Genomic DNA, 15,148 nt, shown 5'->3' with positions numbered 1-15,148 from the left:
TCGTGGGTTCGATCCCGACCCTCACGCTTGCTGTATATTTGGAGTTTGGATGTCTCTCTCTCTCCCCGTGGTCGCATGGATTTTTCTCAGAGTCCTCCGGTTTTCCCCTCCACATTTAGAATCAACATCGCGCGCTTAGAGTATTTGGCTGCTAGACATTTGCACGCGATAAGCCGCTTAATTGCAGCTCTCGTTTGCGATAACGGAGTTTATGGCAGAGAGTTGTATAACTCTGTGAGCCTTATTTGGTAAACAAAAAATAAAAAGTAGTTTAGTTGATAGTTTGAGACCACGGACTATCATCGCCCCCTCCTCTCCATGATGGGCCTCCTGCCCGAACCCCACAATGCATTGCGTTGCGTTTGTTTTCCGTTCCACGGGTTCCTAATTGTAATTCCAAGCATGTAAATGAGACTTTAAAACGCGACGTGTGGTGTGGTGTGTGCATGAGTGGAGCTGTTAGCGCGCTGCGCTATGAACCTGGCGACCCGAGTTCGATTCTATCTGAACCGGTCCTGGGCCTCCCCTAGGTCGACTCAGCCTTAAATGAGTACCTGGTGCGGTGTGTAAACATCGCCACTGGGGAGACAAAGGCGGTCGGGCGTGGTGCTGTCCACCCACCGCCTCGTGTGCCGTGCCGACCTTCAGAGGTGCTGCTCGCTAACAGCACTTGCCCCTACAGTCTGTTACAGGCTACACGGGGGATCTTTGTCTTTGTTGTTCGTGTGTGTAGCAGTTAGAGCGCTGCACTACGAACACGGCGACTCGAGTTCGATTCCCGCTCACGGCCACCACCAGGAACGATTATCTGAACCGGCCCTGGGCCTCCCTGTAGGTCGACTCAGCCTCAAACAAGTACAGAGTACTTGGCGCGTGCGTAAAGCATCAGCATTGGGAAGACAAAGGCGGCTGGGGGAATGGGTGACACTCGCCACATCATCCCATCGCTTGCTCTGTTGGCTTTCGTGGGATGCTCGCTGGCAGCACTTGGCACCAACAGTGTGCAGGTGAGCTGCGTGTGTGCGGGGTTGTGTTGTCGTTTCATTATTATTGTTACGCAGCTATTTATATTCAGTAGAAGTCGAGTGTCTGCCTCGTGTCAGGCTTTGGAGCCAGGGGGGTAAAGAGAGGGAGAGATGGAGAGAGAGAGGGAGAGATGGACAGAGAAAAAAAAGAGAGAGAGGGAGAGAGAGAGGGAGAGAGAGTACTTGCTCCGGCAGTACTTATACTGGAACGACACAGAGAAGATTAGCATGGCCCCTGCGAAAGGATGACACGCAAATTCGTGAAACGTTCCATATTTTTCGCCCCTGCACCGGCCTGGAGCGTCACGGCCCCCTTCCTCCTGAAACAGCTGGGGGGTCTGCAGTGCTCCAAACAACTATTCTACATGGACCTGCAGGGCCTCCCACTGGGACAGCTGCCACCCTTCTACAGAAGCGTCCTGCAGATATGGAGCTCCCTCGCCGTCAGGAAGCTGAACAAGCCTCGATCGGCCAAGGATCTGGTCTTCGAACCGATCCTCAGGAACCCACAAAGCTGCCATCCACCACCGCCACCCCAGGCATGGAGAGGCGCCTCGCCAACGCGCGGTTCACCAGGATGGGAGTTCTTTTGGAGCCTGAAACACGGGGCCGGTGGCTCGGACCAGCAGACGTGGCCGCAAAGACAGGGGGGCTGCAGTCGCTCCGGGTGGCTGCCCGGATCCTGGCCGAAGCCAAGGGGGCCTTCTCAGCGGCAGCGGGGAGAACGCCCCCCATCGGCATGGGGATGACGAGGCCCCTCTCGGTCCCCCTCCACCGAAGCTCTCAGTCGTGCCACTGCATCGCCAATGCCGACAAACGAAGGCGGATCACAACCTGTGCCGGCTGGAAGACCTGCCGGAGGTGGCGTTCGCAAATGTAAATAGGAAGGTGCTCTACTCCTACATGGTCCGGTTTCACCAACAGGACACCCTGAGGAGCCACAAGGACCATGCCTGGAGGAAAGCTCTGTCCTGCATCTCTCCGGAGAGGCCTCGCTGGAGGCAACTCTACTCCTGCCCGACATACAACCGCATCGGCGACCTCAGCTGGAGCATCGCCCACAGCACCGTCACCACCAATGCCTCTCTGGCGCGCTTCACCGACACGTCCCCGGAGTGCCGGTTCTGCGGTAAAGTGGAGACGGTGGCGCACCAATACGTGGAGTGCAAGAGCCTGGACTCGCTGTTCAAGGACCTGAGAAACATCCTCCTAAGGTTCAGCCTCCACTTCTCCCCGACGGTCCTCATCTTTGGATACCCGAAGGGCGACGGATCCCAACATCTTCAGGGGCTGGTCAACGTGCTCGTCGGCTACGCCAAGCTCGCCATATACAGGGCGAGGAAGGTGGCCCTGGAGGGGCAATGTCCAGCCAGCAGCCTGGGCATCATCCGCGCTCTGGCCGGAGCCAGGGCGTGGCTGGAGTTCTGCCATGCGTGGCTGACCCACGCCGTGTCGGCCTTCAAAGAGCAGTGGGCGCTGGAGGAGGCCGTGTGCTCGGTGGCAGATGACGGAGAGCTGTGCATGCAGATCTAAGCTACCCGTCGGAGGCCGTTTGACTGTGGGAAGGGCTGCGTGCAGATGCAGCACTTGTCTAAGTTATAAAAAAGAGAGAGCGAGAGAGAGCGAAATGGAGTAGGAAGAGAGGGGGCAGAGAGAGAGGGGGGCAGAGAGGGGGGTAGAGAGAGAGGAGGGGCAGAGAGGGGGTAGAGAGAGAGAGAGGGAAGGGGTAAGGAGAGCAGAAAAAAGGAAAAATATTTTGTTGGTTCTTTCATTTAAAAGGGGGGGGGGGGGGTTACATAAAGCAAAGCATAAAAAAAATGAAATGATGAACGGAGCAAAGTGCCGACTACACCGAGCATCTTCTTGTTTCCTCTGATCGTAAAAAATAAAAAGAGAGAGAGATGGAGAGGAGAGAGAGGGAGAGATGGAGAGAGAGGCAGGAGAGAAAGAGAGAGGCAGGAGAGAGAGGCAGGAGAGAGAGAGAGAGGAAGAGATGGAGAGAGAGGCAGGAAAGAGCCAGAATCTTAACACAAGAGGAGCGGTCACAATGTTGGAGATCACCTGCAACGATCGGCTGGGAAAGAAAGTGCGGGTGAAGTGCAATCCCAGCGACACAATCGGGGATTTAAAAATAGCTTATTGCAGCACAGACTGGAACAAAATGGGACAGAATTGTCCTGAAGAAATGGTACACCATATTTAAAGACCACGTTACGCTGGAGGACTATGAGATCCACGTCGGACAAAATCTGGAGCTGTACTACCAATGAAGCACATGCAGGCATGGCGTCACCAATTCCATAATTGGAATGTTCCGCAAGACATCGTTGCACATCAGTCAGTTTTTATTAAATTTATTATTTGCATGGGGAATCTGTAATGCATTCTTGATTCTTTGACACTCATTAACATTGTATCTCCGTAATAGGAATGGCTTTTGTTACATTCATTCCATTATCAAGTTTTTTTCTAATAAAAATGCAAGTTGACTTGTCGAACCAACGTCTTACAATCCTAGTGTAAATTAAAAGTGCTATGATACTATACAAAAAAAAGAAGAAGAAAAGAGAGAGTGAGCGATGGAGGGAGAGAGGCAGGAGAGAGAGGGAGCGATGGAGGGAGAGAGAGAGACGAGGGAGAGAGATATCATGATAGGGTGAGAGATTGGGGAGAGGGAGATATGGCGGGGGAGATGTAAAGTGAAGGACAAATAAAGGAGAAACGGAGGGAGGGAGGGAAATCGATGATGTAGGAGGAGAGATGAGAGAGAGAGAGTGGACTGTGGCGAGAGGGGATGGAGGGGGGGGATTCGCTAGAGAGATGAGACGCGTGGATACAAAGAGCGAGAGAGACAAAGACGGACGCTGTTAGGATTCCACAGAGAAGCGGAGCTCAGCGCAACGCTCGGAGCGACAGCCCCTTGCCTGCGTGGGACGGTGGGGAGGTGGTGGGGGCGCGGCGGAGGGGGGCTAGGAGGAAGCGCCCAGTGGGTGGCTTATGGAGTGTGCAGGCGGTGCTACTGCGCACGGCTCACGGGCACAGCGGAGGGGGCTACGAAAAGGGGCGCGGGGGGGGGATGGAGGGTGGGGAAGGTGAATTAGATAGCGCTCCCCCCACCAATGTAACATCTTACACCAGAGCCCCAACACACCACCACCACCCACACCAGAGCCCCTACACACCACCACCACCACCACCACCCACACCGGAGCCCCTACACACCACCACCACCACCCACACCGGTGCCCCTACACACCACCACCCACACCGCAGCCCCTGCACACCACCACCCACACCGCAGCCCCTACACACCACCACCACCACCACCACCCACACCGGTGCCCCTACACACCACCACCCACACCAAAGCCCCTACACACCACCACCCACACCGCAGCCCCTACACACCACCACCACCACCCACACAGGAGCCCCTACACACCACCACCCACACCGCAGCCCCTACACACTACCACCACCACCCTCAGCCCTGCACAGCGCGAGTTGTGATGAAACCTTCCCTCCCGAGCGTGTGGCGGCGAGGCTGGGTGATGGTGCTGACGATGTCCGCCCGAACACCGGAGCGGGACCCTGGGCGTGATGAGCGATGTCGTCGCCACTCAATCATCCCGACCACAAAACTCATTCCCCACTCACGAGTCACTCCTCAGCAGGGGGGGGGGGGGGTCCGATCAGAGGGCGCTGGGTGCGGCCCGCTCAGGGCTGTTACATTCACACACGTGGTGTGTTGTGGTGTGTTGTGTGTTGTGGTGTGTTGTGTCGTGGTGTGTCGTGTGTCGTGGTGTGTTGTGGTGTGTCGTCGTGTGTTGTGGTGTGTTGTGATGTGTCGTGTGTCGTGGTGTGTCGTGGTGTGTCGTGTGTTGTGGTGTGTCGTGTGTTGTGGTGTGTCGTGTGTTGTGGTGTGTTGTGGTGTGTCGTGTGTTGTGGTGTGTTGTGTTGTTTCGTGTACCATCACACGTGGTGTGTTGTGGTTAGGCGTGTACCATCACGTGGTGTGTTGTGGCTAGGCGTGTACCATCACACGTGGTGTGTTGTGGTTAGGCATGTACCATCACGTGGTGTGTTGTGGCTAGGCGTGTACCATCACACGTGGTGTGTTGTGGTTAGGCGTGTACCATCACGTGGTGTGTTGTGGCTAGGCGTGTACCATCACGTGGTGTGTTGTGGCTAGGCGTGTACCATCACACGTGGTGTGTTGTGGTTAGGCGTGTACCATCACGTGGTGTGTTGTGGCTAGGCGTGTACCATCACACGTGGTGTGTTGTGGTTAGGCGTGTACCATCACGTGGTGTGTTGTGGCTAGGCGTGTACGCGTGCGTTCGGCGTAGCGGCGATCCGTGAGAGAGGGGGGAGGGGGGATGAATGAACAGCGAGAGAAAGGGAAGGGAGGCAACGGGCAGGGAGAGCGCGGGTGGAGGAATGGAATGAGGGAAATCGCGAGGGATGGGGAGATGGGATTGGGCAGAGAGTGGGGAGGGGCTGGGGAGAGGGAGGAGGAGGAGATGAGGAGGAGGAGGAAGGAGGAGAGATGGAGGAGGGAGTGAAGGAAACAAGCACGCTCGGGAAAGATGGAGGGAGGCGGTGCGGGTTGGGGTGATGGTGGCGGGGCGGTTACGGGGAGTGACGGCTGGAGGTGATGCGTGAGACTGAGAGGGATGGAGGAAAGAGAGGAGGGCGAGAGGGAGGCAATGGGGGAGGGCGAGAGGGAGGGATGGGGGGAGGGGCCGGGTATCCGCTCTGTTACGTCTGGCACGCGGCCTCGTGCGTCGGCACTTGTGCGGAAACCGTCCTCGTTCGTGGTGAGAGCACGCGTGCCTTCACAGCAGACACACACACAGCGACACACACACAGCGACACACACACACCGACCCAGACACACGCACAGCGACACACACACAGCGACACACACACAGCGACACACACACACAGCGACACACACACATAGCGAAACACACACAGCGACACACACACACACACACCGAGACCCAGACACACGCACAGCAGCCACTGAGACCCAGACACACAGCAGACACCGAGACCCAAAGACACACAGAGCAGACACTGACAGACACACACAGCAGACACCGAGACCCAAAGACACACAGAGCAGACATCGACAGACACACACCGAGACCCAGAGACACACACACACAGCAGACACCGAGACTCAGAGACACACAGACACAGCAGACACGCGTCGAGACTTTGACACGTAGACACAAGGAGACACTGACACACAGTACAGACTACACGGATCCCTCTCCTGTCCTCTCTGCGTCCCAGTTTTACGGAAACAACAGTCACGTACACACGTGCGTGCAGTGTGAGCTTAGATAAAGACTGCTTTACATCCGTGTAGCCTTCAGCAGACTGTTGGGGCGGGAGGGCAAGTGTTGCTAGTGAACACGCATTGCACACACTCAGACACACACACACGTACTCAGACACACACACACACACGTACTCAGGCACACACACACGTACTCAGACACACACACACGTACTCAGACACACACACACACAGACAGACACACACAGACAGACACACACACGTACTCAGACACACACACACGTACTCTTGACACACACAGACAGACACACACAGACAGACACACACACAGACAGACACACACTCACAGACAGACACACTCGCGCACGTGTGTGACACGCGCTCGCCGGCACACGTGCAGGAAGTCCAGCGCTGCTGCATCTGCCCGGCTGACTTGGCGACTGGCGAGCATGTCTTGGGGTTACGGAAAGGATAATGGTGAGTGAGACTCTGTGTGTGTGTAAGATTCTGTGTGTGTATGAGACTGTATGTGTATAAGACTCTGTATGTATGTGTGTACAAAGACTCTGTATGTGTGTGTGAGACTGTGTGTATGAGAATGTGTGTGTGAGACTGTGTGTGCATGAACACACCTTCAGCCGCATGAGTTGGGGGAGCGGTAGTGTAGCGGTTAGCGCGCTGCGCTATGAACCCGGCGACACGGGTTCGATTCCCGCTCACGGCCAACACCAGTGACGATTATCTTAACCGGTCCCGGGCCTCCCCTAGGTCGACTCAGCCTCAAATGAGTACCTGGTGCGGTGTGTAAACATCGCCACTAGGGAGACAAAGGCGGTCGGGCGTGGTGCTGGCCACCCACCCCCTCGTGTACCGTTACCGGCCTTCATAGGTGCTCGCTAACAGCACTTGCCCCTACAGTCTGTTAAGGCTATATGGGGGATCTTTGTCTTTGTGTGCATGAACGAGTACCTGGTGCGTTATGTAAGCATCGCCACTCGGGAGACAAAGGCGGCCGGGCGTAGTGCTGGCCACCCAACTCCTCGTGTATTGTGCCGGCCTTCAAAGGTTCTCGCTAACAACAGCACTTGCCCCAAACGTCTACTAAGGCTATACGGGGGATCTTTGTCTTTGTGTGGTTAGCGCGCTATAACGCCATAAACCCGATGACCCGAGTTCGGTTTCACGGCCGACACCAGCGACGAACATCCCTAGGTCGACTCAGCCTCAACTGAGTACCTGGTGCGGTTCTGTAGTAAACATCGAGAGTGGGGAGACACCGGCGCCCCGGGGATGGGGTGGTGATGGTCACACAACGTGCGCGATAATGTGTGAGCACGTGTTAGAAGAATGTGTGTGTGTGCGCGCATGCGAATTGCACAACATCGTTACTGGGGAGACAAAGGCGGCCGGGCATGGTGCTGGCCACCCCCCCCCCCCCATGCGTACCGTGCCGGCCTTAATAGGTGCTCGCTAACAGCACTTGCTCCAACAGTCTATTACAGGCTATACGGGGGATCTTTGTCTTTGTTATTTTTTACGTGTGAAAAATAACGTGTCAATGTGGGTGTGTGTACAGCGATTACCTTGTGGTTGACACACCTTCAGCCGCATGAGTTCGACTCCCAGCCACGGCTTACATCAGTGGCGAGTGATATCTGGTTGACACACCTTCAGCCGCATGAGTTCGACTCCCAGCCACGGCTTACATCAGTGGCGAGTGATATCTGGTTGACACACCTTCAGCCGCATGAGTTCGACTCCCAGCCACGGCTTACATCAGTGGCGAGTGATATGTGAATCTGTTCTTGCACTTCCCCTATGTTGAATCAGCCTTGAATGAGTACCTGGTGCGGTGTATATGCATAAGCAATGGAGAGACAAAGGCGGCCGGTCGTGGTGCTAAAAACACCCCTCACACGTGCGCCTCCTCTGCCTTAATAGATGCTCGCAAACAGCACATGGCCCAAAAGTCTGTTGAGGCTATACGGGGTTCTTTGTCTTTGTACCCCTGTGTGTGCACGTCTGCGTGTTTGTTTGTGCATCTGCCAGTCATCTGTCAGCTAACCCACGGCACCAGCGTCTGTTTCTCCTGCCAGCCAGCCACCCTTAATTCACGTCACCGCAAAGTGCACCTAGCCTGGCACAAGCGCCGTGGTCACGTCAGTGGCGGCTGTTGTTATGTGTGCCTTGATGTGTGTGATGGGGAGCGGTAGTGCGGCGGTTAGCGCTACGCTGCGCTATGAATCCGGCGAACCCGAGTTCGATTCCCGCTCACGGCCAACACCAAGTGACGATTATCTGAACCGGTTACGGGGCCCTCCCCTCCGAGGATCGACTCGGCCTCAAGTGAGTAACCCGGTGCGGTGTGTAGTAAACATCGCCACTGGGGAGATAAAGGCGGTCGGGCGTGGTGCTGGTCACCCACCCCCCATGCGTGCCGTGCCGGCCTTCATAGGTGCTGCCCCAACAGTCTGTCGTAGGCTACACGGGGGTTGTGTATTTGCTAAGCGCGGGTGGGGAGTGGATCTCCCCCTGTGTGTTTTAGCCAAATGCGCAAAATCCTCCCTCCGTCGACTCCCGCCCGCCTTGGCGGGCGGGAGTCTCTTGGCGGGCGGGAGTCTCGGTGTGGCTCGTCGCAGGGAGTGCATGGGAGGGGGGGGGTGGAGGCTGGGTGGGTGTGGGGTGGGTGGGAAGGTGCTGTGGTGCTTTGGGAGTTTGCTGTTGACCCGGGCGCGCGTGAACCCGTGCGCGTGAGCACGTGCGCGTGACCACGTGCACGTGACCACAAGAAAAGAAGCAAAAGACAAAGGCCCCCCCCCCCACGCAGTGTAGCCCTTCAAACACACTGCTGGGGGCAAGTGCCGGAAAGCGAGGACCACGCGCGGCCGCCTTTGTCTTCCCAGACAAACGTCACCGACACACACACATACCACGCATATCCGTACACGCACGCGGCACACACGACACACACACGCGTGCACAGACACGTGGAATCGTGTTCAGTACTGTACACTCACGCGCGCTTAACCTCTGGACTCTCAACCACCCGGTCACTCCCCACACTCTCACTCCCCACACTCCCCACACTCTCACTCCCCACACTCTCACTCCCCACACTCTCACTCCCCACACTCCCCACACTCTCACTCCCCACACTCTCACTCCCCACACTCTCACTCCCCACACTCTCACTCCCCACACTCCCCACACTCTCACTCCCCACACTCTCACTACCCACACTCTCACTCCCCACACTCCCCACACTCTCACTCCCCACACTCCCCACACTCTCACTCCCCACACTCCCCACACTCTCACTCCCCACACTCCCCACACTCCCCACACTCTCACACACTCCCCACACTCTCACTCCCCACACTCCCCACACTCTCACTCCCCACACTCTCACTCCCCACACTCTCACTCCCCACACTCCCCACACTCTCACTCCCCACACTCCCCACACTCTCACTCCCCACACTCCCCACACTCTCCACACTCCCCACACCCACACTCCCCACACTCTCACTCCCCCACACTCCCCACACTCTCACTCCCCACACTCCCCACACTCCCCACACTCCCCACACTCTCACTCCCCACACTCCCCACACTCCCCACACTCCCCACACTCCCCACACTCTCACTCCCCACACTCCCCACACTCTCACTCCCCACACTCTCCACACTCCCCACACTCCCCACACTCTCACTCCCCACACTCCCCACACTCCCCACACTCTCACTCCCCACACTCTCCACACTCCCCACACTCCCCACACTCCTCACACTCTCACTCCCCACACTCTCCACACTCCCCACACTCCCCACACTCTCACTCCCCACACTCTCCACACTCCCCACACTCCCCACACTCCCCACACTCCCCACACTCACACTCCCCACACTCTCACTCCCCACACTCCCCACACTCCCCACACTCCCCACACTCTCACTCCCCACACTCCCCACACTCTCACTCCCCACACTCCCCACACTCTCCACACTCCCCACACTCCCCACACTCCCCACACTCCCCACACTCCCCACACTCTCACTCCCCACACTCCCCACACTCCCCACACTCCCCACACTCTCACTCCCCACACTCCCCACACTCTCACTCCCCACACTCCCCACACTCCCCACACTCCCCACACTCTCACTCCCCACACTCCCCACACTCCCCACACTCCCCACACTCCCCACACTCTCACTCCCCACACTCCCCACACTCTCACTCCCCACACTCTCCACACTCCCCACACTCCCCACACTCTCACTCCCCACACTCCCCACACTCCCCACACTCTCACTCCCCACACTCTCCACACTCCCCACACTCCCCACACTCCTCACACTCTCACTCCCCACACTCTCCACACTCCCCACACTCCCCACACTCTCACTCCCCACACTCTCCACACTCCCCACACTCCCCACACTCCCCACACTCCCCACACTCACACTCCCCACACTCTCACTCCCCACACTCCCCACACTCCCCACACTCCCCACACTCTCACTCCCCACACTCCCCACACTCTCACTCCCCACACTCCCCACACTCTCCACACTCCCCACACTCCCCACACTCCCCACACTCTCACTCCGGCGTCTCGCCGCCGCATGCCGACGCGTCGAGACTGCCAAAGGCTTCGGGCTCCATGGAGCGGCGTGCGCAGCAGGGCGGTGAGACAAAGCCAAAGGTCCCCCGCGTAGCCTTCCACAGACGGTTGGGGCAAGTGCTGTTGGCACAGCACCTATGAAGGCCGGCACGGGTGGCCAGAACCACGCCCGGCCGTCTTTGTCTCCCCGACGCTGCAATTTACACACCGCGACACGTACGCGTTTAAGGCTGAGTCAACCTAGGGGAGCCCCAGGACCGGTTGAGGTAATGGTCACTGGTGTTAGGGGTCGTCCATAAATGACGTCACGCACCTAGGGGGGAAGGGGGGGGTCAGATATTTGTGACGATGTGTGACGAGGGGGGGGGGGGGTTGAGAAATGTGACGTCACATAAAAATTCGCAACTTTAAATAAATATAGAATTATTAAAACAACACTAATTGTTATAACAGCACTCCTACAACATCAGAGTGCAGCGCCACATTAAATACGCACTACAATGACAATCGTTTAAAGCGATTCGAAGCATGTTTTATTTTCAAAATGGAAATATGGTTTTGGGGGGGGGGCAGAGCTTTGTGACGTCATATTTGAGGGGGGGGGCTCTGACTTTTTGTGACGCCGTGTGACGAGGGGGGGTCAATAATCGTGCAAAATCGCGTGACGTCATTTATGGACGGCCCCTTAGCCGTAAGCGGGAATCGAACTTGGGTCGCCGGGTTTCATAGGGCAGCTCACTAACCGCTAGACTAACGCTCCCCAGACACACACAGACAAAGACAAAGATCCCCCGTATAGCCTTAACAGAATGTAGGGGCAAGTGCTGTTAGGCCGGCACGGCACACGAGGGGGTGAGTGGCCAACACCATGCCCGGCCGCCTTTGTCTCCCGAGTGGCGATGTTTACACATCGCACCAGGTGCTCATTTGAGGCTGAGTCGACCTAGCGGAGGCCCATGACCGGTTCAGATAATTGTCACCGGTGTTGGCCGTGAGCGGGAATCGAACCCGGGTCGCCAGGTTCGTAGCGCAGCGCGTGAGTCACTGCACCATCGCTGCCCCTAGCATACATTGCTGCTTATCTCCTGTCGACAGCCCTGGGTCTCATGGTGACAATTCCACATTCATACGGCGTGGGCGAGTCAGTCCATTACGCAACCACAGACTGTTAAATTGACTGCAAAGTGGTAGAGCTTCTCGTGTTATGGACCGCGGAAGAAGGGGGTGATAATGATTATGATGACGGGGCTGAGTCAACTTCCCTCCCAAGCAGTGGGAATTGAAATCGCACCCTCCTTCCGATTGCGAGGCACTCGCTCCACCGCTGAGCCTCCCCCACCGCTGAGCCTCCTCCACCGCTGAGCCTCCTCCACCGCCGAGCCTCCACCGCTGAGCCTCCTCCACCGCTGAGCCTCCCCCCACCGCTGAGCCTCCACCACCGCCGAGCCTCTACCGCTGAGCCTCCTCCACCGCTGAGCCTCCTCCACCTCCGAGCGCCCACGCTAAAGAGGCGACCACCTTTTGGGCCTCGCCCCGCAGAGCTTAGCGGTCACCGCGAGGCCCTCGCGCTAACCGGCGGCCCCGCGCGGCCACTCTCGCCATGAGCGGAGTCCGGGGACGCGGGCGGAGGGGCTGGGGAAGCAGAGGGAGGGAGAGAGAGAGGCAAGATTAAGATGAAGAAGCGGAGAAGTCGGGAGCTGGGGAGGGGGGAGCGGGGACCCGGGGGTGGATGGGTTTGAAAGGGAGGGGGCGTCAAGAACACAGCGTGGCACAGAGAACATCGGGAAGATTTTTTTTTTTAGCGGGGAGAGGTTGGGCTGGGGGGAGGGGTAGGTGTGGTTTTCTAAAATAAGAGGCGCGCGGTAATCGATAGGCGCGTGTGAAATCCAGGTATGCGCGACTCTGAGGATTCAACAAAGCCGTGGCAACTTCGAGGGTGGGTGGTGGTTGTGGTGGTTGTGGTGGTTGTGGTAATTTCTTGGGGAGCTGTAGTGTAGTGGTGAGCGCGTCACGCTGCAAAGCCGGCGACCCGAGTTCCATTCCTGCTCACGGTCAACACCGGTGACGATTATCTGCACCGGTCCTGGGCCTCCCCTAGGTCGACTCAGCCTTAAATAAGTACCCGGTGCGGTGCGTAAACATCGCTATCGGGGAGACAAAGGCGGTAGGGGGGGGGCGTGATGCTGGCCAGCCACCAACCCCCTCGTGTGCCACAGTCCCGGTCTTCATAGGCGCTCGCTCGCTAACTGCACTTGCCCCGACAGTCCGTGCAGGCTATATGGGGGGCACTTTGTCTTGGTCGTAATTTCACCCCCAAAATTTTCTCGGTGAGGCAGGAAAGTCACGTGCTGTACCCCCTGCCCTCCCCCCGAATGGATCTCGTTTCGGACCCCCCCCCCCCTTTCCCCTCCGTTCGCTGCATGGCATCGACTCCCCCCACCCCCCTCCCACGATCCACAGCTACTTGTCTTCATGCCTCAACCCCCTCCTTCCTCTCCACTCCCCCTCCCCGCGGGGCCCCCACCATCTCATCTTCAATTAGAAACCCTCGACAAACGAGAGGGGCCGATTGATTGATCGGTGGTCGCCTTATTTAGATGCGATGGCATTGCCGGGTCCGTAATGTTCCGGCAAACAACGCGGGCACCACCCCTCCCCCGCCCCCCGGCCCCAACCTTGACCCCCTCCAGGCCACTGACCACCGCCCCCCCCCTTCCTCACCCCCTCCACACCCCCCCCCCCCCCAGCAGCGCCACGGTGACTCAGAAGAGTTGTGAGACTCAAACCAGGGCGGGGAGGATCGTGACCGTTGTGGGCCACAAACGGCCACACCAGGCAAACCACAATGACTGGTTCCTTGACTGATCTCATCAAGGGGCATAAACCACCATCACGCCACCTCCGCTCGTCATCCTCGCATCAGCAGCAGCGGCGACGGCTTTTGGCTGCTGGCCGTCGAACAAAGACGGTGGCCATGGCGTCATCGCGCGGCGCTTTCAGATGCGCTTCCGCGGCCGTCTGGAACGCCTCTGTCTTCCGATGGCAGGAAGCTGCAGGACCTGTGCACGTTTATTAAATCGTCATCTAGATTGAAGACTCATTTCTTGATGGATGAGTGTGTGTTAGTTTGTTGTCCTTCCCCAGAACCTCCGATTAGCACCGTAGGCTACGTACGGTGCGAAAGAAGTTCAACATACGTACATTATCACTTCGAAATTACCCCAAAAAGAAAAACTGTTAGAGTAAAACGTTTCGGGCAATGGCCCTTTTCCAAAGCACATGATGACCCTTCGAACATGATGACCCTTCACCACGTTCGATGATGACGAAGGGGCATTGCCCGAAACGTCGCCCATGATATATTTGTTCCCCCTTTTAAGGCCACACTGCTACTGACGAGTGCGTTGAGTTGCTGTTGTTGATTGTTGTTGTTGGTGGTGCACCACTGCCAACGCAGCGGCTGGAGCACCAGCAGCAGCAGCACCATCACGCTGCTGCTGCTGCTGCTGGTCCCCCGAACCCGGAGACCGGAGTCCCACCCCCGGGGCCACGGCCGTCATCCGTGGCGAGCGATACGACTCGGCCGGCCATGGCTGGCCCCCCTTGACCCGCACGCACACTCCGCGCCGAAGCAGCGCGGTGAAGCGCGGTCAAACAACCCCCAGGGGAGAAAGGGGGGAGGAGGGGAGGGGAGGCTTCAGTCCAGCGGTGGCATTGGCAGGGTTCTGAGATATTTCTCCGTTGAAACTGCCGCGTTGGGGTCTCAATGAGGTGCTCGAGAGGTGGCACCCATTGCACCGATGCATGCGCCAACACGAATACCTCTGCGCCTCCCAGTGAGCGTAGCCAGTCTCCCACGGTGCAGCTTTACGCTCTCAAATTAACACCGTATTAATTTACATCCTTGGTGAGACGTTTGATATTTATAAGGGTTAGCAGTGGGCGCGTGGTGTAGCGGTTGGCGCGCTGCGCTGTGAACCTGGCGACCCGAGTTCGATTTTCGCTCACGGCCAACACCAGTGACGTTTATCTGAACCGGTCATGGGCCCCCCCCCCCCCCCAGGTCGACTCAGCCTCAAATGAGTACCTGGTGCGGTGTGTGAACATCGCCACTGGGGAGACAAAGGTGGTCGGGCGTGGTGCAGGCCACCCACCTCCTCGTGTACCGTGCCGGCCTTCATAG

At 57.7% G+C, this 15,148-nt stretch overlaps 1 protein-coding gene and 2 pseudogenes across 4 annotated transcripts in view; all 3 read left to right on the top strand.

The window, feature by feature from the left end:
- The first annotated feature begins 1,204 nt into the window (after positions 1-1,204).
- LOC116946035 (U6 spliceosomal RNA) lies at positions 1,205-1,305 on the top strand (annotated as a pseudogene).
- A 1,713-nt stretch (positions 1,306-3,018) lies between these two features.
- On the top strand, positions 3,019-3,523 carry LOC116945777 (ubiquitin-like protein 5; annotated as a pseudogene).
- Positions 3,524-5,742: 2,219 nt separating this feature from the next.
- Positions 5,743-15,148, top strand: part of LOC116945823 (carbonic anhydrase 7-like) — a 45,416-nt gene continuing 36,010 nt past the window's right edge. For 3 of the 4 annotated variants that reach the window (XR_012945319.1, XR_012945320.1, XM_032960392.2), the window contains exon 1: positions 5,743-5,845. Coding sequence is in view for 2 of the 4 variants with exons in the window: in XM_032960392.2 (XP_032816283.2) it covers positions 5,758-5,845 (88 nt within the window). In the remaining 2 variants the exon portion in view is untranslated. Of the gene's footprint in view, positions 5,846-6,737; positions 6,815-15,148 lie in introns of all 4 variants that reach the window. The other variant, XM_032960393.2, reaches the window with a different exon arrangement.

The sequence above is a fragment of the Petromyzon marinus genome, chromosome 25 (assembly GCF_048934315.1).
Source record: "Petromyzon marinus isolate PM22_M1 ecotype Great Lakes invasive population chromosome 25, UKy_Petmar_22M1.pri1.0, whole genome shotgun sequence".
Classification (NCBI taxonomy): domain Eukaryota; kingdom Metazoa; phylum Chordata; class Hyperoartia; order Petromyzontiformes; family Petromyzontidae; genus Petromyzon; species Petromyzon marinus.
The sequence above is the reverse complement of the archived record's forward strand: the minus strand, read 5'-3'. Positions and strand labels throughout refer to the sequence as shown.